The sequence below is a fragment of the Carya illinoinensis genome, chromosome 2 (genome assembly GCF_018687715.1).
Source record: "Carya illinoinensis cultivar Pawnee chromosome 2, C.illinoinensisPawnee_v1, whole genome shotgun sequence".
Classification (NCBI taxonomy): domain Eukaryota; kingdom Viridiplantae; phylum Streptophyta; class Magnoliopsida; order Fagales; family Juglandaceae; genus Carya; species Carya illinoinensis.
Genome location: NC_056753.1, coordinates 22,686,786 through 22,711,235, shown reverse-complemented (window position 1 = coordinate 22,711,235; position 24,450 = coordinate 22,686,786). Strand labels below are relative to the sequence as shown.

General features: G+C 37.4%; 3 protein-coding genes across 5 annotated transcripts; 1 reads left to right on the top strand and 2 right to left on the bottom strand.

Annotated features, from left to right (window-relative positions):
- Positions 1–734: 734 nt before the first annotated feature.
- Positions 735–2,930, bottom strand: LOC122300375 (chitinase-like protein 2). The gene is made up of 3 exons (XM_043110981.1): positions 2,484–2,930; positions 1,699–1,858; positions 735–1,474 (listed from the first exon to the last, which is right to left on the bottom strand). Exons 1-3 carry the CDS (start codon positions 2,869–2,871, stop codon positions 1,063–1,065), a joined length of 960 nt encoding a protein of 319 aa, XP_042966915.1. The 5' UTR covers positions 2,872–2,930; the 3' UTR covers positions 735–1,062.
- A 2,358-nt stretch (positions 2,931–5,288) lies between these two features.
- LOC122300372 (calmodulin-binding transcription activator 5-like) lies at positions 5,289–21,288 on the top strand. Of its 3 annotated transcripts, none has more exons than XM_043110977.1 (14): positions 5,289–5,506; positions 5,601–5,724; positions 6,760–6,885; positions 7,757–7,872; positions 15,249–15,337; positions 15,463–15,508; positions 15,625–15,760; positions 16,054–16,182; positions 16,266–16,318; positions 17,065–17,478; positions 18,149–18,846; positions 19,173–19,719; positions 20,478–20,786; positions 20,859–21,288. In XM_043110977.1, exons 2-14 carry the CDS (start codon positions 5,670–5,672, stop codon positions 20,901–20,903), a joined length of 2,763 nt encoding a protein of 920 aa, XP_042966911.1. In that variant the 5' UTR covers positions 5,289–5,506; positions 5,601–5,669; the 3' UTR covers positions 20,904–21,288. The 3 variants fall into 3 exon arrangements, with proteins under 3 accessions (XP_042966911.1, XP_042966910.1, XP_042966912.1); XM_043110976.1 differs by having other exon boundaries at positions 15,625–15,763; XM_043110978.1 differs by having other exon boundaries at positions 5,290–5,506; positions 16,063–16,182.
- Positions 21,289–21,921: 633 nt separating this feature from the next.
- Positions 21,922–24,072, bottom strand: LOC122300374 (GTP-binding protein SAR1A-like). Its single transcript, XM_043110979.1, has 3 exons — positions 23,826–24,072; positions 23,561–23,692; positions 21,922–22,538 (listed from the first exon to the last, which is right to left on the bottom strand). The coding sequence occupies exons 1-3, from the start codon at positions 23,952–23,954 to the stop codon at positions 22,218–22,220; spliced, it is 582 nt and encodes a 193-aa protein (XP_042966913.1). The 5' UTR covers positions 23,955–24,072; the 3' UTR covers positions 21,922–22,217.
- Between the last annotated feature and the right edge of the window lie 378 nt (positions 24,073–24,450).

The window sequence follows — 24,450 nt, the reverse complement described above, 5'->3', positions numbered from 1 at the left end:
AGGGGAGATATCGTATCCGTTGGTGAGGGAATGCAATAATAACAATGATAATGTTCTAATGTTAGTGGCAAAAAAGATGACTGGGTTGCAGTGAAGGACGACGTCGGCGAGTAGCGAGGAAGGTGAGGGGTGCGACAGCGATGTTGGCGAGAGGTGAGGAAGGTTTGGCGGCGACATTGGTAAGAGTCTCATTGGCAACGTTAGTGAGAGGTTGGGAAAAGGGGAGGAGGAGAGACGTGCCACACAGAGAGAGAGAGAGAGAGAGAGAGAGAGAGAGAGAGAGAGAGAGAGAGAGAAAGAAACGTGACACATTGACAATATGTCACATCAGTGTGTGATCCCTTTATATCTCTAATAACTCTCTTACATCTATACCAACTCAAGGAAATCCCAAGCGAACTAAGAAAAACTTAACTCACGTATGAGATTATGTTTCAAAATGATCAGTCAAAATTTTAATTGAAATTCGTTAGAATCGTTGTAATAAGTAAGGATTTTTCTTTTTCAAATAATGTCGAATCCTTTTAAATACTTTTGTATACTCACTCAGTATGGAGTGACATAACAATGGTATGCACAGGTCAATTTCAATGCAATGAAAACCTCATGGTTTAACTGCATATTTTGAGTTATCAAATTTCTGTACTATATCCCTCATCTCCTTATTTATCTTTCTTATTCATGAAAGAAAAAACTTCGAGTCTTGGCTATAAAACTTAGGTAAAACACTGAGATTTCAGAACTAAAACGCAAGAAATATTGCAACTTGCACAAAATGGTTCATTACATATCCAACATATACAAACTTTCCTTCAACATTTACACAACAATATTGATAAAGGGCAGCCACATATGATCAATATAGAAATCAATAATCCAGTAGTTTATCTTCATAGGTACAAAAATTGAGCAGAATCTTTATATTTTTTGTTTGTTTGTAATGCATTCGTATTTCAATATTCCCTTCGGTAAATGTACATTTACTCGAATGTGAATAGCTTCCCTCCCTTATTAATCCATCCTATACCAATATCAGTATGCAAGCAAAGGGGATCGTGATAATCAAGAAGAGGAAGAGGAAGAGGATGGGTTGAAAGCAGCCTGCTCGGCACAGCTGAGTACGTCATGAGGCCCTGCCTCTTCTCGGCCAACACCCATAAGATCAAGATAGTAGAGGTAATGGGAGATCATGCTGTTCATGGAATCACTATCACCCTGACCGCAAACAGAATCCCCATATAGCACATTCATGGTGGTGCCGAAACCAGTAACCCTCTTGGACAAAGTGTCATTCTTTGTGGGTTTCCAGTTTCCAACAAAGACATCGTGTGCTGAAGGTTGATGCTTCTTGATTGGAGTCATCCACCTCCAAATTGCAGTCTGGAACGCCAAGGTTGCGTTCTGTTCTATATATTCTGGATGATTCAATAGATCCAACTTCAGTGCTTCCCCTGTTTGTCCATAGTTGTAGTTCCTGATGATAAAAAATGCAAACAAAATGATTAGGTATATAGAGGAGGTGTTTGATAAGGAAAAATATTATTTATCAACTTTCTAACCATTTTCTTTCATCGTTTCGTGACCTGACTTATTTAAATGATGATTAAAAGGGCGATAAATAACATTTTCCAGCAATATAATAACTTTCTCCATTCAATTAAATTGACAGAAATTCTTCAAGTGAATAAAGGTGCAAACCAATAGATAGGAATGGCACCACGGCCATGGTATGAAGCTCCAGGAGAGCATGGATAAGTGAGTTTGAAGCTCTCATCACAGTAATCCTTCTCCGGGCTCAGTTCCTTGTTGTAGCACAAACCCCAGGCCAAAGGTCCCCCGGTTGCCACTCCATATCCGCCTGAAAAGTATCAACCATGATCATATCATAACCATTGCTAGTACTAGGCACAGAGAATGAGTTAGTAAAGCACCCATGACCGTAGAATTAAAGACAGAACACCCGGATGATGCACAGCAATATAGAATTGCTGCAGATTCATATTAATTGCCATTACAATCCAATCCTAGGAGAAATCCACTCACACCCCAATACTACTCGTTTGACCTAAAAATGAAACTTAGATCTTCTGCGTTTTGGATCTGAGGATACAAATTCTCAGTATCTGGGTCTGAATTACATAATATCTCCTAAATGTGTGTCCTAAATAACAGGAAACGCCAGATCTTCAATGTATGCCAACCTCTTTGTGAGTTTGATGGATACATTCATTTCATTGTTCAAGATCATCTCAATCTAATAAGCCTATAAACCCAAATTGTGATGGCCTCAGATATCCATTCCCGACAGATTCAATATTGTTCAACAATATTAAAGGATACTGAATCAGGACACCAAACTTCATTTAAAACACAGCCTCCTATAAGCTTACACTGAAATTAAGTACTCCTAAGCACTGCTTATACTAAACTAATAAGCAAAACCAAATTGCAAGACAAAAAAACAAAAACTTTAATTAACTCACAGGAGGTTTTGCTGCCAACATGGCCAAGAAAAGCTGCAACTTCTTTCATGCCGCTGAACTTCCCACCGGTGGTGCCAAAGCCTGATGGCTGGTACTCAGCAGCAGCAGTGATAAAAGAACGGTAGTCCCAGAAGCCGACTGCGTGGGCTACAGGTGTGTTACGCTTGGCAAAGAGGTTCTCAAACTGGTATGTCTGGAAGTAGTCAGAAATGGTCTCGTTACAGCAGTGCTTGGAGAAAGTTTTGCACTCCCACCCTTTCTGACACACCTTTTGGCCCTTCACTATCTTCACCACCGGCTTTACAGAAGAAGAAGATTCATCGTCGCCATTGACAAGAACTAAAATCAACGCCAATGCCAAGAGCACAGACCAGTATTTGGCCTCCATTTTTGCATGTACCAACAATCTAGAGAATGCCTTGGGCTGAGATTGAAGGGGTTGGAGAGATGTGTTCATCTTATAATAGAGGTTGTTGAGAGGGATAGAAAGTGAACGTCCAACTCATAATTAGGAGGAGGAGATTTTCATAGTGGGAGAACGATCAGCTTTTGCTTCTTTTTTAGTCTTCTTAAAGTGCAAGGAAAGAAAAACTCGAATGCTAGGACGCTTTCTTTTTCTCTCTCTTTCTTAGGAAAAGACGATCTGCCGGCCATGGGGAAGATGTGGTAGTACTGGTAATTTTTTTTTTTTTTTTGGGGGGGGGGGGGTCCTTAATATGCGGCAAAAATTTTGTTAGATTCTAATTCAAAGCTTCATCATCTTCTTTTTTGTTTCTTATTTTTGGACAGAATGAAAACTAAAAGCTCAAGCTTTTCATCGAAGTAAGCTAGGTCGAAGTTGTTAAGGAGTTACCCTCTTGGATTATCTCACTAATTCCTCTGCCACAAATCAATTGGAGGCCCTCTGAGAGCTGCCAAGGCTTCGATGTCATCAGCATCAATAACCTTGTTTTCTTTTCTACACATCCATTATTACATCTCCCTTCTCTTTGCATAATAGGACATGCACCTACACCTGCATTCTTACCTTCGAAAATTGCAGCATCCATTAAAGTTGAGCTTTAACTTGCCTGAAGGAGGAGGAGGAAGCTTCCGGTTGAGGATCTCATCTTATATAAGCACAAATTAATTTAACTTTGTACCCTCGTAGTATTGCTATCAATGAAGTCTTTCTGTGAGATTCTTAGAATTGGGATGGTTAAGTTGTTCAAACTCTAGCTGCAGATCACTATCTCAAACAAGGGTAGGATCTTTCATTATCTCAAACCAATTGCCTGCATGCATGCAAAGAATCATCACAACTTCGTTGGGACTTGCATATGAACTAGATGATTAGGTAGCTCAATTTATACCACTATATATATATATATATATATATATATATATAACTTCATCCTATCCGAAAGATATAGTCGAATAAATTGTTTTTTGGCAGCTCAAAGCATCATCATATTAACACAAATCTGTATGGAAGTTTGGAATTACAAATAATACACGATCTATACAAGAGTTGAAGATAAATGTGATCATATACAGAAAGATAGGCAACAAATGGCTTTGGACTTTCTGATCTTATAAGCACGATCTCTTCGGTTATTAGTGACTTTTGGAGATGCTGCGTTGCTCAAGTGGCAAACCTGCCCAAGTTTACCTTTTTTTAAAAAAACAAAAAAAAAAAGAATGAGTGTACAGAACTTGTAAATTTAAAAAATGTACAAATTATTTCCTTTTCATAATCATATTTTAAAATATAATAATTTTTAAAAAATGATATTATCTTTTAAAATTATTTTTCAAAAATATCAATAATTTAAAATACGTACGATTTTCCTACTAATCAAAGAAGTATTAGGTTGCGTTTGAATGATGAGTTATATCGAGATGAATTAAATTCTTTATGAATAGTAATAAGTTGAGATAATAGAGTTAGTTTTATAAAAATCATATAAGATGAATTTAATTGTATTTAAATATTAGGATGAATTTAGATTTGTTTATAAGAAGTTAAGAAAGGTTGTAAGTCTCGCGTGTAAGAAAGTATTGAGTTGAAAAAATATTATAAATCTTATGTATAAAAAAATTTTAAATTGATATTAATTTAATAATTTAAGAATTATATATTTAAATATTATATTTAATTTAAAATTAAACTAAATTAAGTTCAACTCACTAACTCAAATAACCAAACGGATCTTGAATAAAACAATACAAATGAACCTAATCATACATCTTGGTGTCCCACCTCTCACTGTCAAAACAGAGAGGAAAGAGAAAGTAGTAAAGAGGCGACTTTTGCGGACATACGAAAATAATGATACGCGTCAGACCAATCACGGATGGACCGGATGGTTACACTTCTGATAGCTGCATTCGGGGTGCATGTACGTGCCACTGTTCCTTTCACGATTCGGGTTTAGATGTTAAATTTTTACAGGGGGTTTAAGAGTTGAAAATTAAAAAGATAAGAGATGAATGAATGCTTATAATGAGGTTAGAAGCAGCCTGCATCGCATGATCTTCTTGTAATTACTGAAAAAAATTAAGGGTCGGTTTGAATTGATAGATGAGATAAAATTATTTTAGATAAAAATTAAATAAAATATTATTTGTTAATATTATTATTATTTAAAAATTTAAAAAAAATTATATTTTTAATTATATTTTATGTAAAAATTTAAAAACATTATAATAATAAAATAGAATTATCTACAAATTTTGAATGTTTTGTGTGATTAGGTGGAGGTACTCTGTTCATAAACCTCTGAACTTGTTAACAAATCTTTTAATATTTTACTGTTTATGAATAACATCAAATTCTTCTGAATTTACATATCATCTTTATCCGTCGTTCACGCGTAGATATGAAAATCAATGCTACGTTGACAGAAAAAACAGAGTACAAAAGGTCTGGATTGACGTCTGCTCGACTTCTTTTTATTTTAGAGTACTATTGTTCAAAGCACAAGCCAGAAGATAGAGCTCCGAATCCTTTTTTAAAAGAAATTATTATTCTGTCTGATCAGGTGCTTCTTCCGCTTCTTCTCTTGAATTCTTTGAATTAGCTTTTTTGTTTCTAATTTTGTTTCGCTGATAGTAGTAATTTCCTGTGGTTTTAAGGTACGGAGACGTCGGTTAAGGTCTGAGAAAAATCGTTGTTGAGGAAGGTTTTGGTTTGTTCGAGGTTTTATGATGGACGGGAAGCTTGTGGGCGCCGATATTCATGGCTTCCATACATTGCATGGTACGGCAATAATTCTTCTTCTTCATTTGTTTTTAATTAATTTTCGGGATGCATTTGTTGAAGTGTTTTTTCATGTTTCTTTTTTTGATAAATAAATAAATTATATTGATCAAAATTTTTTTTTCATGTTTCTTAGAAGTAACAGCACTTTTCAGAAGCATTTTTAGCATTTTTTAGATTTAATTTCTTATTAATAAAAGGTAGGAAAGCGCTTTCGCTTTACTATTTATTTATTTTTGCTACGGCGTTACTAATTAAGCACTGGGGGGGAAATTGCTTAGGGTTTTGGCTTTTACGAGCAAGAAAAGTACTTCTCCACCAGTTTTGTGCTTCTTAGACTCATTATTTCGAAATTCATCCGTTTTTCCAGCAGTTCTGAAACAAAAGGACTTGTCTGTTATATGGGAAATTGTGATTTTTTTTTCACTCCTTTTTTTTTCGTTTTTCTTTTTTTTATATAAAAAGTCCTCCCATATCTAGAGAGAGAACTCTCGTTCATTTTCACAAAATATTTCATCTCATCTATCTCAAATTACATCTATCATTACAACTTTCTCAAATTCTCTTACAAAATAAAATAAACAATTCAACTTTTTTAAATCACAATACAAAAATAATATTAAAATATTATATTTTAATAATATTTTATTCAATTTTCAGCTTTAATTTCATTTCATTTTATCTCCTATCTGAAAACAAACAAGACTCACCAAGGCTTTCTAGAATTGAAGTACAAATAATAACAATAAGTTCTATGGGAAACTATTGTTTTCCAAGGCTACATGTAATTTAATATATGCTTAATCTTCTACAATTTGATAAAAGTGATAATGTGTATTTACGTTGATGAAGAACAGGTACAGTTACTTGTTACGATTTTTAGTCTGCCTATCGATTTCTTTATGAGCTCTCTCTTTTATGATAAGTAATTTCTTATGTCCTTTCAAGAATTATCGTTGGGGAATTACTTCTTTGTTATTTATTAGTATTTTAATTCTCATGTATTTTGTTTTTACGACTCCTTTTCATGGACAGATTTAGATGTTCAGAATACTCTGGAAGAGGCCAGAACAAGGTGGCTCCGTCCAAATGAAATTCACGCAATCCTCTGTAATTACAAGTATTTCAGCATCAAAGCCAAGCCGATGAACTTGCCCCCAAGTAATTACCTATTTCTATTAATTTTGATACCACATACAAGAGCTAACTCTAAAGTTGTCCCATCTATCTTAACCTACTTTCCTCTTTTTTTTTAGCTGGACTTAATTTATCAGAATGCAAGATCTTCATTTCTTTTTGTAACACCCCAAGGGAGGCCCGAACCACATCTAGACCTATCCTCCAAAAGCACTAGTCAATGGTGCAATTATAATACATTAGAATCATTATAAAGAGTTAGAACTTCTCCCTCCTAAACAATGTTCCCATACACCATCTACACTCATCACTCGGTATGGGGTGTTATAATCTCTTCTCCTTAAATTTCTGACGTCCCCGTTGGACCATTCCATCATAGGTGGCATGACTAAGTCCCACACTACTAGATGGGATAAGCTCTTATCACATTGCATATGAATTTGTTCATGAATATATTTAAGTACATAATATTAACTATAAAAAATCAGGTGCATAATAGTAATATGGAATGATTATGGCTCAGTATGGGGTATTATAATCTCCTTCCCTTAAATTTTCGACATCCTCTTCAGACCATTACATCATAGGTGGCATGATCCAAGTCCCACACTACTCTATGGGATAGGCTCTAATCATGTTGCATATGAATTCGTTCATGTGTAATATATTTAAGTACATAATATTAACTATAAAAAAAACCAAGTGCATAATGGTAATATGAAATGGTTATGGCTTTGTAGCTCTCACATATGTTAGAATTAAGAACAAAAAAGCATATTTCTTGTATGGATTTGATGAAATTATGCATGGTTTTTAAAAGCTTCTTTTATAGCTTGGTATATGATATCATTTACTGATATTTTTATGTTGTGTATTTTTATGGTTAATGTAACAGGTGGCACTATTCTATTGTTTGACCGTAAGGTGCTTAGGAACTTCCGGAAGGATGGTCATAATTGGAAGAAGAAAAATGACGGGAAAACTGTCAAAGAAGCCCATGAACACTTAAAAGTGAGGTTCCCCAATTTCTGCTAGCTCAGTGGCATCAATTAATATACATGTAACTCATTGTACCTTAGTGAGTGCTTATGTTTTCACAATGGGCCAGTATTTACAAGAAACTGCCCCTTTAAGTGGGCGCAAGAGAGACAAGAAAATCATGGAGGACCATTCCATTGAAATCAACAGCAATGGCGCTTTCTTTGATTAATACAGTTTTGATTACCTATCAAAAAAAATGTTTTCACAATGTGTACATATTGATACAAATAGACAAAAACATAGATATTTACAGATGTAAATAGAAATAGATATGGTAGATATATCTCCTATCTATATCTATTTACATATCTATCTATTATGAATTTATATACCCCCAGAAGTCCAGTTAATGTTTCTCTTTTCTGTGATTTGCTTAATACCTGTTGTACCAAAGGATGTTTCTTGATACATATCTTGGGCATATTATTTTCACTTGAGTATGAATATAATGATATTTTTACTTAATTTATTTTAGCACACTAATATTTCAAGTGTCAATTTGGTTTCCAAAGTCTCATTTTTATGTGTATAATGTAGATTCATAGATACATGGTTTGATGAGAGGCAGCACCATCAAAAGAAACTAAAGTTTACTTTGCTTTCAACAGTCTTCTTTAGTTTTCTTACCTGCCTTATTTCTTCATTCACTGTTGCTTATTCAATTGTAGATCAACTTTATAAGATTTTATAGAGATTTTTTTTTTTTTTTTTTTGTGTGTTTGTTTTGTTTTGGGGGGGGGGGGGGGGGGGGGTAATTGAACATTATTTCGAAAAAGCTCATTTTGTAAATTGGAAGACAAAGCTCTCCTTGTCAAGTTGGTTTGGGGCTTAGGAGTTTGTTCATATTTAAATAAGCTCCTTTAGGTAAATGGTTCTCATGGACACAAAGAGGAGAGGGGGTTGCTTTGTTCACCGGAGTTGAGTTAATGCTTGTTGGTGATACATTTCGTGTTGTTCAGTTTGTTTTCTGTTCTTTTTTCTCTCTTTATTATTGTGGCATGGGATTTTTTCATCAATTATATATAGAACGTAAGGTTTGTGAGTTATTGGCATGGGTGGGGGTTTCAGTTAGGGCTTATATAAAAGCCGCTTGTCATGACTGCACCAAATTTCGGGTCCGGCCCAACTAGAAATACTCCAACTGTTTCAACACGGTTCGGAATCAGAAAATTTCCGATAATCTTCCAGATTTAATTGGTTCAAGTCAGTTATTACCTGATACCCGAACTACATATACACGAAATTGTATGGTTTTGCCCGAACTATTCTTCCCACCTTGCAGATGATACCCTTATTTTCTGCGAGGCTGATTACAACCAGGTCCGAGTCTTGAAGGCACTTTTACTTTGTTTTGAAGCAGCTTCGGGATTGAAAGTGAACCTTGATAAATCAGAGATGGTGCCTATTGGAGGTGTGCAACGTTTAAGATATTTGGCGAATATTCTAGGGTGTAAGATTTCTGCACTCCCTATGACTTACCTTGGCCTTCCGTTGGGGGCTGCCTCGAGAGCAGCTCCGTTATGGGATACAGTGATTGAGAAGGTCGAGCGCAGATTAGCAGGATGGAAGAGAATGTATTTGTCAAAAGGGGGTAGGATTACCTTAATCAAGAGTACCCTATCTAACCTGTCGACCTATTTCCTGTCCTTGTTCCCTATTCCAGTAAGTGTGGCACTTCATATGGAGAAACTGCAGAGGGACTTTTTGTGGGGAGGCCTAGGTGAGGAATTCAAATTCCACCTACTAAGGTGGGAGAATGTGTGTAGTCCTCTCTTTTATGGGGGTTTGGGTATCAGAAATTTGAGAACCTTTATTGGGGCGCTACTCGGAAAATGGCTGTGGAGATACCATAAAGAACCAGATGCGCTATGGAAGTTGGTAATTTAGAGCAAATATGGTAGCCTTTAGGGGGGATGGTGTACCAATGAGGTGAGAGGGGCATATGGAGTGGGACTGTGGAAATATATAAGAGGAGGATGGGTGGTTTTCTCTCGCCATACAAATTTTCGTTTAGGAGATGGGACTCAGATTAAATTTTGGCATGATACGTGGTGTGGAAACAGTGCCCTAAAGGACCAATTCCCGGCCCTCTTCAGGGTCACAAGGGATAAGGAGGTTTCAGTAGCGGATGTCACGGGGATGGTTGGGGAACAAATCCAGTGGAACATCAATTTCAGCCGGGCGGCACGTGATTGGGAATTGGACAGTTTTGCAACATTTTACAGCCTCTTGTACTCACTCAAACGGAGCAACCAGCTGGCTGATTGACTATGGTGGAAGCCTACAAGTAAAGGTTTGTTCTCGGTTCGCTCGTTCTATAAATCTCTTTCGCAAGGGTCCCCCATTCAGTTCCCTTGGAAAAAGGTTTGGAGACATAAGGTGCCTCCCAAAGCAGCGTTCTTCGTGTGGACCGCGTCCTTGGGTAAGATTCTCACAACGGACAACTTGAGGAAAAGGAGGGTGATCATCATAGATTGGTGTTGCATGTGTAGGAAAGGAGGGGAATCTGTAGACCATCTTTTACTACACTATGAGGTAGCTCGAGGATTATGGAATGAGATATTGAGTAGACTAGATTTGGGTTGGGTAATGCTGGAGACAGTGATGGCGGTATTGGATTGTTGGACAGATTTGAGAGGCATTCAATAGATCAAGGCTACGTGGAAGATGATCCCCATTTGTATAATGTGGTGCGTATGGCAAGAGCGTAATGAACGGACCTTTGAGGACAAAGAGAGATCTATGGAGGAACTAAAAGATTTCTTTTTTAGAACTGTTTGTACATGGGCCACTGCAATTAATTTTAATGGCCAAAAATTCCATGATTTTCTTGTATCTATTGAGCCTACGTAGTAGGGCATTCATTGTACTGAACATGGCTTTTGCCTATTCTTTTCATTTATATACTTTGATTTTACTTATCAAAAAAAAAAAAAAAAACTATTCTTCCCACCTTCTGCGTTAATCACCAATGCAATCTCTTGATCATCTTTCCTTCCATTGGCCTCCATTATTATTATTCTAGCTGCTCTTTCCGGTCTGTACTTCATCATCTTCTTAGACCAACCTAATCAAACCGTTAATGCTCCCTTCGATCCTTAGAGCTGCAAGATGATGCTTGGAGACACCATTGATTAAACCAAGATCCTCTTTTGCGTAACTCTACAAAATCTCAAGTTCTTCTTCGCTGATAGATATCAAAAGTTTCCCAAACTCCCTTCTTTTGATCCTTTCTCTTGTGGTTGTGGCAGTTATAATCGAGGAGATCGGCAAAGAGATCAATTCTATATCGATTTTTGTGATGAATGGGAGGCCAATCTAGGTAAGGCGAAGAAGAGTTACAATACGAGTATAGTTGCTACAGAAGAGCCTAGAAAGGAAGAAGATGCAAAGCAAAGTCCTGGGAAATGGGTTAGCACAAAAGATGAAGGATTTGAGTGCACAAGTAGCCATCCATTGACAATGTTGCAGACTTTGAGTGCAAAAGTAGTCGTCCATGATTTCTTTTCTTTAAAATATTAAAATTTTGATGGGCCAGCTTTGACAATTGATTCAAATTTCACTCTCCCTCGCACTAACTATAGCTTGGCTGTCATCCTCATTACACGATTACCCAGTAGCAAAAATATCCTGACAGACCCATCACTGCAATCTTTATCCAACATTCAATGTTTTTGGTTCAACGATGACTATTTTTATCTGCTACTTCACACGCCTCTTTTTGTCTTTTATATTTTGTGTCTTGCTCCATACCACTTGATTAGACATAAAAGAAGACTAGAAGTGGTTAAACGTAGTGATGCATGCTTGCAGGCGGAATTAATATAAAAGCATGGTCTCCAAGCAAAAGAACTGGCGGAGACCAAATCAAAGCAGAGAGAGCGAGAGTTAAACCCACAAGGTACACAATGGAAGCCATGCTCGAAGTGATTAGATCGACCCACTACTTGTTGGGGGAAATGTATCCTAGGCAAGTTAATTGGTGGAGAAGACAACATCAGAAACATGCATATGTAGAAGAAGTACTGCTTACCAAAATTTGCGACGGTGGATGGGACTGGTTGGAGAGGTAGGCATCGGAGAACATGAAAGAAAAAAGAGTCTCAGTGATGAGGATGGGACTAGCTGGAGAGGCAAGTAGTAGTGGAGAACACGAAAGAGAAAAGGGCTTCAGAGCTAATCTGTAAAATCGGAATCGGTTAATAACCGCTTTTTTCGGAAATATTTTAGGGCCAGAAAATCAGGTAACATGACCAGTTCGGAATTGTATTCTCGGAAGTTAACATTTTTCGGGTCGGGTGAGAAAATTGTATTTTCTGGTCGGGTCGGGTGAACTAGCTTCAGTAGTTCGTATTACCGAGAGGAGCAGGGGTGTTTCTTGTTCAGTTTCTCTTGGCGGACTAAGTGTTGGTTGGTTGTGGAACATTGTTGAGGGCCTCAAACAAGCAGAAGGGCTGAAGGAATATATGATTTCAAGGGCAGGGAGCTGAGTTTTCATTGCACAGTGGGTTCCAATTTCCATGGTTGATTTGTGTCGGTGGTGTAATATGGTGGTGACATACGAAATGGATATATTGTGATTCTAGAAGGTGGTAGAGGCAATGGCTGGGCAGGTTTCAGATGGGTGCTATGTAAGGTGACAGATTCTTTTTCATACTTCTGTTGGCTGTGATAGCAGTGTCCTCCCATAAAATGCAAGACCCAGAGTCAAAAGGCAAATGGGTTGACTCACTGTTAGAAGAGCATAGCACATCGTTGAAAAGCAGCCGTATTTGGAGTTTGTTGTGGTACAAAAAAACTCTGACAACCATTACCTCAACTAGGGGAAGCTTGGGTAAAATCATGAACAAAAAACGTGACATGCTAGTTAGAGGAGCCGTTGATGTAGTCCTCTAGATTCTCAGCAGGAAGGATGTGTTTGGTGAGGATATCGCATTGGAGAGAGTTGCAAAGAAAAAGTTTGTTGCATGATTTAAGAGGACAACTGGAGAAGATTAGAGAAGGGAGACAGGTGTTCAATATTTTTTCGCTGTGGCAAACTCTATTGGAAGGACCAATTCTATTGAGTCATTGGATGTGAATGGTGCTGTTTTCTCTAATCCCTTTGAGATTTGTGATCATATCCTACAACATTATAATATGTTTTATATGAGCAGTATAGTTTCTGGCTTCGGGTGGACGGTCTCTCTTTTGAGTCTCTTGATGAGGATGAGGTGTCTTGGATGGTGAGAGCTTGAAAAAAGGTACAGTTCATAAGGTGGTTAAAGCATTGAAAAGTGATAAGGCCCCAAGCCCTGATGGTTTGTGAGAAGTCATGCAACTTCGTTTACTCTTATCCCCAAAAAAATATGGACGGTGGAAATTATGGACTTTCAGCCAAGTAATTTGGTCAATGGAACTCATGAGATTATAGCCAAGGCTATTGCAGATGGATTGAAGTTGATGTTGGAGAAGCTCCAAGTCCTAGAATGCATTCATCTGAGGGATGCAAATTTTGGATTTAGTATTAATTGCAAATGAATATCTGAATTCCAGAATTTTCACAGGAAAGCTGCAGGTGCTATGTAAGATGAATATATAAAAGGAACACGAGAATTTCCCTAATAACCATTATTCTAACATGCAAAACCATAGTGTTATAGCTGTTTTTGGCTGAGTACTTAGTTATAACAAACAGAAACACCTATAATGTGTGTGTGTGTGTGTGTGTGTGTGTGTGTGTGTGTGTGTGTGTGTGTTGTTGTATATATTGTAAGATGTGGTTCAGGGGAAAATTGGTGCTGTTTAATTGAGTTTTGTATCTCCATGGTGCACTTTTTTATGTTGCTGAATGGCACCCAAAGGTTTTGTTAGTACCACCAGGGGTCTTTGCTAGAGGGATCTTCTTTCTCCTTTGCCATTTATATAGTTATGGAGGCTCTGAATAAAATGTTATCTACTTTAGTGGCCGAGGTTTTTATCAAGATTTTTTCTGTAGGGGTCAGAAGAGTCGATGGCATTTCCACATCTCACTTGTATGTGGATGATACACTCATTTTTGTTAGGCAGTTCCTAATCACTTATGATACCTGTGTTGCCTTCTTTATGCTGTCCCTGCTCCCTGCTCCCTCTTCCTATTGTGATTGCTAATCAGTTGGAGAAGTTGCAATGAAAGTTTTTGGCACAAGTTGGACAAGAAGTCTAATTTTCACCTAGTTAAGTGGACTACGGTAGTTCTCTTGTTTTTGAATGAGAGCTTGGGGGGGGGCAACTTAAATATGTTCAATCAAGCCTTTTCGGGAAAGGGTTCTAGAGGTATACCATTGAGAGTGGGGAGTCTTTGGAGCATGAAATATGGTTGTCATGGGTGGATGGTGTTCTCATGAAGTTAATGGAACTTTTGGCGTGAGACTTTGAAAAAACATCATAAGAGGTTGGGGGAAGTTCTCTTGTTTTATTAGTTATGTGGTGAGTGGTGGTTCAAGGATAAAGTTTAGACACGATGGTGCCTTGATCAGACCCTTAAGGAAGTTTATCTGCAATTTTTTCGATTTTCTCATTTACGGGTTCAGATGACTCCTTAGTTGAATGTTGATTTTATCAGAGGAATGTAGGACCATAAGGCAGGTTCTCTTATTTCTTTGACGTGCTGTAATTTACCTTATTGAGAAGGGGTGGTGAGGATAGAATTTTTCGGTTTCTTCACAAGGTGTGTTTGAAGTCAAATCATATTAGAAAGTTTTGGCATCATGTTAAATCATTATTATCATGAAAGAAAATATGGCGTGGCAAGGCTACTTCAGTGTGGCTTTCCTTTGTTCGGACAACAATGTTAAGGAAGATTCTTGCTTTGGACAATCTAAGAAAGCATCATCTTTTAGTGATTGATCATCTTTTACTTCATTGTGCGATAGCTAGTGCTTTATGGGACTCTATTTTCAGTGTGTTTGGTTACAGTGGCCTCAATGGGAAAAGGCCCAATTGGTAATTTGTATAGTTCAACCTTATGGAAAATGATTCCATCATGTATGATGTGGTGCAGTTGGAGGAAGACAAATTATCGAAGTGTCAAGGATTGTGAGAGTACTATGGAGGATCTTTGGGTCTTTTTCCTTAATTCTCTTTATCTTGGGTGAATTCTCACGTTTCCTTTGTTTCTAGTTTTTAGGATTTTCTTGCACTGTTTCCTCTTTCTATTTAAATGCATGTCCTGTATACTCCCATATACTTGGTTATCATCCTTAGCTTTTTTCAAGTAAATTATTGACTAATCAAAAAATTGGTTTGAAATATCTGAACAAAGGTTCTTTCTATTTGGAAAAGTATATTTTAATGAGATTTGCTTTGCCTGTTGTTTCATCGTTCAGGTTGGTAATGAAGAAAGGATCCATGTATACTATGCGCATGGGCAAGATAACCCAACCTTTGTTCGCAGGTGTTACTGGCTTCTTGACAAGTATGTAATGGTTTCGGTTTATGTGCATCTTTAAACCCACCAATTAATTGCTATATTTTTTAACAATACAGCAGAAAAGCCTTCTCTGTAAGTAATTTTGTGTATGATTTGGCTATTGTTTTCAGGAACCTAGAACACATAGTCCTTGTTCATTACCGTGAAACTCAGGAAGTTAGTATTGTCATGCTTATCCCATTAAACGTTTTTCTTTTTTCCATTCACTTCAGTACCTAAGAATAACTAGGTGTTGTAACCTTATATTGACCTGTGGCTGACTTATGATACAGTTGCAAGGATCTCCAGTAACACCTGTCAATTCAAATTCTAGTGGTGTCTCTGATCCATCTGCAACTTGCCTTTCATCAGAGGAGCACGAGACTGGTTCTAATCATGGATATAATGCCTGCAAGAAAGAAATTTTAGGTGGTATTGATTAAACTTTATGTATTTTGAATCCTATGATCTTTTCACAGTGAAGTGGCTTGTTTGGATTTATCAATACGTAGTGATTATTTTGTATTGTGGAGAAGGTTAGAACCGGATTGGTTCTTCATTTAGCATTATAGTTATTCTCATTGTGTTAGACAATTAGTACCTGAATTTACAAATATATTTCATCAACTGATGTCTTGAATTGACTCTTATTGTTAGTAAAATTAAATCTGCCCTTTTGCATTGAATGGATATACAATATTCTTACCTTTTGTTTTTCAAAGAATCGATAGGGCCTGGTGACAATTTAACTGTCCAGAATCATGAACTGACGATTCATGAGATTAATACTCTCGAGTGGGATGAGCTCCTACTGACAAATGATTCTAACATCTCAACTGCACCTACAGGAGGTAAATGATTAGATCCATCTGCAGCAGAGCTAGTGGCTATGCAGAAATCCATTCACACTTTTCCCCCCTTTTCTTTTTGGCAGATACAAGCTTTGATCAATCAAATCAAATTGCAGTAAATGGATCTTTACATGATGTAAGTAGACCATTTACGGTTTACCATGGTTCCTATATCTTTTTTGTCCTTTCGAACTTTAAAAAAAAAAAAAAAAAAAGGAGTCACTTCCTCATCTTGAGTTGTTGTTTTCATTTCCCAGCTACAACTTATATGATGAATGCTATGCCTAGAGTCACGTCCTCCAGTATAGAAAAAAATTATTTTGTTGTTTTTTCTGCTAGAATTTGGGATCATAAGAGTAGATGATGATTTTATGGTCATCGGGGAGCATGCTTGTTTAATCAACCAACTTTGGTTCTCGTGCCATTACTATTTACTGCTAACATGTGAAATGAGGAAGTCTAAACCATTTATTTTGCTCAGCCTAGTTGTTTAGACTGTAGACGTTGACAGGGACAAGTTGTTGGCCATTGGGCTTCATGTCTTATGTTCCATTCTTTTTTCGCTAGTGGTTTTTGCAGCGTATTGTGCAGCAGGCTTGTAGAGTGGCTTGAATATTCATGTGCAAGTGCGAGTTTGTAATAGTTTTTGCCAGGATGCTTTCTTGTGTCATTCTTATGTTACTTTTTACTTGGCATTCATACATGTTCTGTACTTTCTTATGCGTTCAGATTGACTTGACATGTACATCTATACTTCAGTGAGAAAACTAAGCTTTTGTGCTGTTATATTAGTTTTGGTTAAACTATGTAATCTACTTCTCCTTTACTTTGTTAGGGATAGCATTAGCATAAGATTATAAATCTCTCTGTTTTTCATTTCAGGGAGCAAAGTTTTCAGCTGAAGTTTCTTCTTTCAGCAATTTGACAGAACTGGTCGCTAGCAGCGATAACATGCACTTGAGTTTCCGGGACAACGTTCATATCCAGACACTGGAGAGTCAAGTGAACACAAACGAGCCCAGAAGGGATTCTATTACCATGGGAAGCACTAATTCCTCAGACATTTTGGTCCATGATGGATTGCAAGGACAGGACAGTTTTGGAAGGTGGATGAACCACATCCTTGCTGACTCGCCAGGTTCATCAGAGAACACAGTGCTAGAATCCTCAATTTCTTCAGGTCATGAATCATTTGTCTCTTCTGTGATGGATCATCAGAAATCTTCAGTTCCAGAGAAAATATTTACCATAACAGATGTCTCACCTGCGTGGGCATTTTCTACTGAGAGAACAAAGGTTTTTCTTTTGCCAGTACCTGCATTTCTATTTCGTGGTGTTCTTTTATCACCGAGGCTTTCTTGTTCACTTTTATGCTTCAAATGCCTTCAACTGGTTTTTTATGAGTAAGTTCTTGACATAAAAGGTAAATAAATTGGAATGAAGACATTTCTAATCTTGGTTTATTAAACACAAGTAACTGTTGAAACTTCTTGAAAGTGAGAATTCAAATTTTTGACCGAGTATGCATTCTCATTTGCTCTAACAGCATCATTCTCTGCCCTGTACGTATGAGCAAAACAAATGGGAGAAGATCACTGTGATGCTAGATTTATTGTGTTAAGATTGGGATGTTATATTATTTTGCTTGAATAGAACTCTTAATGGCAAATTCAATTTTAGATTTTCTTTAGAGCAACCATTTTAGTTTCCATCTAAACTGCTATGAACACCTTGCATATATGTTTTGTACCAATTAAACTGTGATTCATTCGCTGCCACTGGTGTCAAAATGGATATCAGCCTTGAAAGATTGATACTGCCCAGGTAGTTAGTTTTTCCTCGTAGTCAAGTTGATCAATGATCATGAATTGACTATGAATGGACCAGTCTGTATACAGTTTGCTTAACATAGGAAAGTCAGGTTAAAATAGCTGTAAACTTTTGACCTATGTTTAAAATGTTGCAGATCCTGGTAACTGGGTTCTTTCATGAGGGGTGCCAACATCTTTGGAAGTCTAGTCTCTTTTGTGTCTGTGGCGATGCCTGTGTTCCTGCAGAAGCTGTTCAGGGTGGGGTGTATCGATGCTTGGTATTACCACATTCTCCTGGATTAGTAAACCTTTTCATGAGTTTTGATGGTCACAAACCGATCAGCCAAGTCATGAATTTTGAGTATCGTACTTCTTTATTGAGTGACCCAGTAGTTTCCTCAGAAGAGAATTACAAGTGGGAAGAGTTTCAAGTTCAGCTTCGTCTTGCCTCTCTGCTCTTCTCTACATCCAAGAGCCTTAAGATTATGTCTAATAAAGTATCACCAAAATCCCTGAAGGAGGCTAAAAAGTTTGCTGACAGAAGCTCTATGATTTTGAATGGTTGGGCAAATTTTAGCAAGTCAATTGAAGACAACAAACCGCTCTTTCCACAAGCCAAAGATGGTCTGTTTGAACTCACTTTGAAAAACAAGGTAAGGGAGTGGCTGCTGGAAAGAGTTGTTGAAGGCTCCAAAACCACTGAATATGATGCCCAAGGTCTAGGAGTAATACATTTATGTGCTATTCTGGAATATACCTGGGCTGTTTATTTATTTGCATGTTCAGGCTTATCATTGGATTTTCGTGATAAACATGGATGGACAGCTCTTCATTGGGCAGCATATTATGGAAGGTAATTGTTTCATTTATCATAGATATCACTAAGTAGATTTGCTATGTCCTATTTGACTCGGAGTTTTTGCATTAAAACTTTCTACTTCTATCCCATTTCTATCAACCAAGAGAGCTTGAGCTTGCTCTATTATTTTTATGTCTGGATTTTTCTATATTTGGTTATATTGACTTGCATGCGATGTGACATAAACTCTCAAGTGCAACTATAACATGGTTTGTGCATGAGATATCACAGATTTCTGAGCACATCTTATACTTTTAGTGGTGATTTGAAAAAGAACACTCAATCTTGGATTTTGCATTTCTGACATTTGCATTGCGCAGAGAGAAAATGGTTGCAGTCCTTTTATCTGCTGGTGCAAAGCCAAATTTGGTAACTGACCCAACCCCTGGAATCCCTGGTGGATGCACTTCTGCTGATCTTGCATCTTTAAACGGGTATGATGGCTTAGCAGCTTATCTTTCAGAAAAGGCTTTGGTAGAACAGTTCAACGAAATGAGCATAGCTGGGCATGCCAGTGGTTCCCTTGATACCAGCTCAACTGATAATTTAAACACTGAGAACCTCAGCGAGGATCAGCTGTACTTAAAAGATACGTTGGCAGCTTATATGACAACTGCTGAAGCTGCTGCACGTATACAGGCTGCATTCAGGGAGCGCTCTCTAAAACTACGGACCCAAAAAATTCAGCTTTCCATTCCAGAGGCTGAAGCACGCAGTATAGTCGCAGCAATGAAGATTCAACATGCCTTTCGCAAGTATGAGTCACGAAAAAGGATAGCAGCTGCTGCACGTATCCAACATAGGTTCCGCACATGGAAAATCCGTAAAGAATTCCTTAATCTCCGTCATCAGGCTATCAAAATTCAAGTAAGTCCTCCTTCCCTGTCTTCTTTGTCGCGTGACTGACACTTGGATAAGATAAAACTTTAAAACTAGTATGAACCACATGGCAGATGACAGAGGCCTCAAATGCTTGTCTTGATCAGTTCAAATTGTATTTTTTTAGTCAATGTGTTGTTCATCAGCTGACCTAGAAACAATCTGACTCAGTTTCACGCAATTAACATGATTGACCAGATGTAACCTGTACCTACAGCCATGTAGGATATAATGTAGCATTGGCAAGTGAACCTGGATTACCCTCTTCTTGTTTTGATTAGCAAATTGCATACAATCAATTCATAAAGATACACGATTAAAGGGATGAGGGGCTGTATCCTTTGCACTATGGAACTGGGATGAATGGAGAATAGGAAAAAAAAATTGATTGATAAGAGTAGAAAAAAAATGGGAATGCTTCTTGTCATAGGGGAGGATGCGGCCCCTTTTGTCCAATTGTGTGCATCAAAGTTTGCAGTATGTGGAACAACAGAGAAGAGTTCTCTTTAAATCAAAAGAGTGGATTTGGTGGATTATGGGGTATGTTCTCTAACTGAAAAGGGATTTCCAAGAGCTTTGTAAAATGACTTGGGAGTGCCTTTCTGACAACCATGATTATAACTTAAATGTTAAAAATGTTTTTGGATTTATGTCACCCATCCAGACTTGTAAGCGCAAGCATAAACAACACTAAATTTAGTGACATCAGAGATTCATGAGAAGTTGTTTGACCGCACCCAATGCAGGCTGTTTTTCGGGGTTACCAAATGCGGAAGCAGTACCGTAAAATTCTTTGGTCAGTTGGTGTGCTTGAGAAAGCAGTTCTGCGCTGGCGTTTGAAGAGAAAAGGTTTACGTGGTCTTAATGTTGATCCTATTGAAGCAGATCTGTCCCAGAAGCAGGAAGGTGATGCAGAGGAAGACTTCTATCGAACTAGCCGAAAGCAAGCTGAAGATCGTGTTGAGAGATCTGTTATACGGGTTCAGTCTATGTTTCGTTCAAAGAAAGCACAAGAACAATATCGGAGAATGAAGATGTCCCATAATCAAGCAAGGGTAGGTGAATCGCATTATCATTCTTACAATTCAATTCCTGGAACACTAACCAATTTCCTATTGTTTTCGCAGCTGGAATATGAAGAGCTTCTTCACCCCGATATTTACATGAAATAGGTGAGAGACGGAGGGGTTATGCAGAAACAGGTTTCAACAAAGTTCAGATACTGGGAGTCTAGTTGTTCATGTGCAAGTGAAGGAAAAAAGATGGATTCCAAAAGAGTTTTCTGTGGTCTTGTAGTTTGTACATGTTGTAAATGCCCAAATTAAGATCGCCTGCACTTTTGACACTCTGCAAAGTGTTTTTTAAGATTTGAGAGGATCATGGGTTCAGTCGTCTTGTTGTGGGTCCTTTTTATTTTTATTTTTTTTATTATTTTCCCTCCTGGTAGTAATCTTGTACACAAGATCTAGGAATAACTTGTGTTTGTGAGCTTAATTTAGTTAAATATGGGTAGGCAATAGCTTTACCATGGCCATTGGCATCAGGTTAACTTTCAAATCTACTAGCTTCTTGCTTTTTCTTCTCCTTTTTTATTCTTTTCTATTACTTGGAACAAGTTCTTCCTTAGGTTTCAACAGAACTATTTGATGCAAATGTTGTGCAAGACATCGATGAGCTCCCAAATACCTTTAACGACGTGAAATAATTATAAGAAGCGTTTGAGAATATCTCTTAACAATTCAATATAGAGACGGGAGAACTTAAACTATTTAATTTAAAATAATATTTAAAAACTTTTTTAAAAAATAATTATAATTAATAACTACTGCATGGGCTGAAAGCTACAAGCAAAGACACCAGCTCTCCCGGGAGACTGACCGGTTAGGTTTACAAGTGTTAAATAAATACAGATTGAGAATGAGAATAAGGTTTCCTTCGGATGGATTCTGAAGATCAACGGCTTGGCGTTGGTGAAGAGAAGAAAGTGACACAAATGGTGCTTTAGTCGTTGCACCGAGTTACCCACCGAAGTTGTTTCTAGAAGTAAGACTATAAAACAATGGAAGAAAGTTCATACCAAGTGCAATATCAGCGGCCACCAATTCATCTGGTCAAAGATATGGAAAACCCCATATCTGGTCAAAGATATGGAAAGCAATTCAATTAACCAAACGGAATATTGATCCTAACTGAGAATGAAAATAGGGAAAACATCCCTAATGAATTGCATTGTGGAGTTTCGAGTTCACCTTCAGTAAACAAAAAAATTCTCGACTGAACCTCAATCCCTTTATTAGTTATGCAATTTAGACACCGATCTATCCAGGCCAAGAAAAGGTAGAAAACACAATCCAGCTAAAGATGGAGGCAACAACGATAGACAATATATATTCTCTTTACACCATCGCCCATGCTTTATATTCCCAAGACCAACTTGACTGAAGGGGCTGCAGCAGTGGTAGAAAAATTGCCATCTGATTGTTTGCTTACTTGATGTACTGGGACAGCCACTTGAAGCCTTCACCGTATCCCATTTTGCGGACAATGCTGCACATGAACACCTCTAGGGGACGGACATTGGAGTCAATCAAATTAACCTTTCCCTTACCTGTGGTGAAGTTGGTCAGGCCAATTTGGTACCGCAACTCATCCTCTGAGGCGGCATAAGGTATGTCTATCTTGTTTCCCAGAATAAGAAACGGGACATTTGCCAGCGACTCGTCAGAGAGTAGCGCATCAAGCTCTGTTTTTGACTCTGCAAATCTCTCTTTGTCATAAGCATCAACCAAGTACACCACGGCATCAACCTACAGAATAGAAGGATCAAAAATGATCAGTGAGGAACCAATCCCATCGCAGAAGTATTTGTCTGGCCTTTTCATGTATCACATCTGCCAACCATAAATTGCCAATAATTGGAGTTCTGTACCTTCTAAACCCAAAGTACGTCAACAAGAATAATAATTGAAGAATACTCGGTTTGCCTTATAAAATATACACAAGGTACCAAGACAGAAAAAAAACTTAATAGTGCAGCATATTAGAAACCATAAGTAAATACCCCGTTTATTTACTTCTCTATAGTTTCCATGCAAAATCAAAACTACCATGAAAGTCTAAAGAAGAGTGTTAAGTCTAAATTAAGTTGTGAGACCCATGTAAGAGCACAACAGGTCTTTTCTAGAACCATATACATTGTCTCATAATCAGCGAACTTCTTGCTGAGATAATATATTGATCTTTCCTTCCTACTCGTTTCATTGTATCAAACAATTAATGCAAGTATCAAAATAATAAAGAAACCTATTCATATGCCAATTTCAACATAATAAAATCCTCTATCCTTTCAGCTATCTACCCAAGTAGCTGAGCCAAAAGTAAGGAAGATTAATAGAAAACGAATGGTTCTATTTAAGCTCGCATTAAAAATCAAATTACTCAAAAAAACAGGTAGCCAGGCACCCATATTAATAAGGGTTTCTACAATCCAACAGCCACCGTTCTCTTTATTGCTCCTTTGCCAATGATAGCAATATCATTATGACCCAATAACTAACTTTCAAATCGACATATGTATATAAAACTATCGCTTCAAAACGATGTCTTGTATGTGTAAAGGGTGAGCTGCTGCTAAGATTGATCAACAATGCATATATAAATGAGGAATCGGAAGAGAAAGAAATATACTGAGAAAAGAAAACTGCACAAGAAATGCCCAGAAAATGAACCAAAAAAAATGTAAATAGATATCGAACTCCAGTAGTCCCTGCTTGGTTGCCGAGAAAATGCTAAAAAAAGAATACAAAAAAGACAGAATTAAAATTGAAACCTTGGCGTAGTAGTCCTTCCAGACTCTGCGAGCGATCTGATGCCCACCCAAATCAAAAGCCTTGAACTTTATTTTCCCAATACTCAGCTCCTCGGACGTCGGATGCTGCGTCGGCTGATGCTGAACTAATCTCTGCAGAAAGACTCCAAACAAACCAATAGAAAACAAAGATCTCTTATTTGTTTCGTAAATGAAATTTCCGTTCGGTCCCTGTTTGACGTTGAGAGAATGTGTAAATGAAAAAAACTAGTCAAAGAGGGAGAACCTCATCTTTGAGCATGTGAAGCAAGGTGGTCTTTCCAGCGTTATCGAGCCCGAGGAACAAGATCTTGGCCTCCTTTTGCCAGAGACCCAGCGACGCAAGAACTCCATAGAACCAATCGAAAAGGAACATGTTTTCTCGAGGAGGTTTAACACGCCAGTTCACACTGAATCTCAAATCGAGCTGCGCTCGCTCGGTTAGAAGAAAAATTGGATGTAAATGGGAGAAAAACTTTGACGCCCCACGCCGCCACCTCAGCCTGTGATCGGGCCTGAATGCGAATAATTTACTCTTTTATTATTTTAATTTGAAAAATATATAATTACAAGCACAATTATGTATTAATATGTATATTAATATGATGTGATTAATCAAAAAGTAGATTTTATTGAAAACAGTATTAATTTAAATTTTAAGTATGAATGAATCAGTATTGATATATAGATTAGTACGTGACTATATTTGTATATAACAAAACTTTTTTAATTTTACCTAATGAAATTTGGGTTAAAGCTGGGTTGAGAAAAAAATAAATACAAATGATGAACCGATAAATTGGATTCTACCAAACCGAGTCAACGGGTTTGATCTGGTACTGGATTTGATTCAGCCTAGTACGGTTTAATTT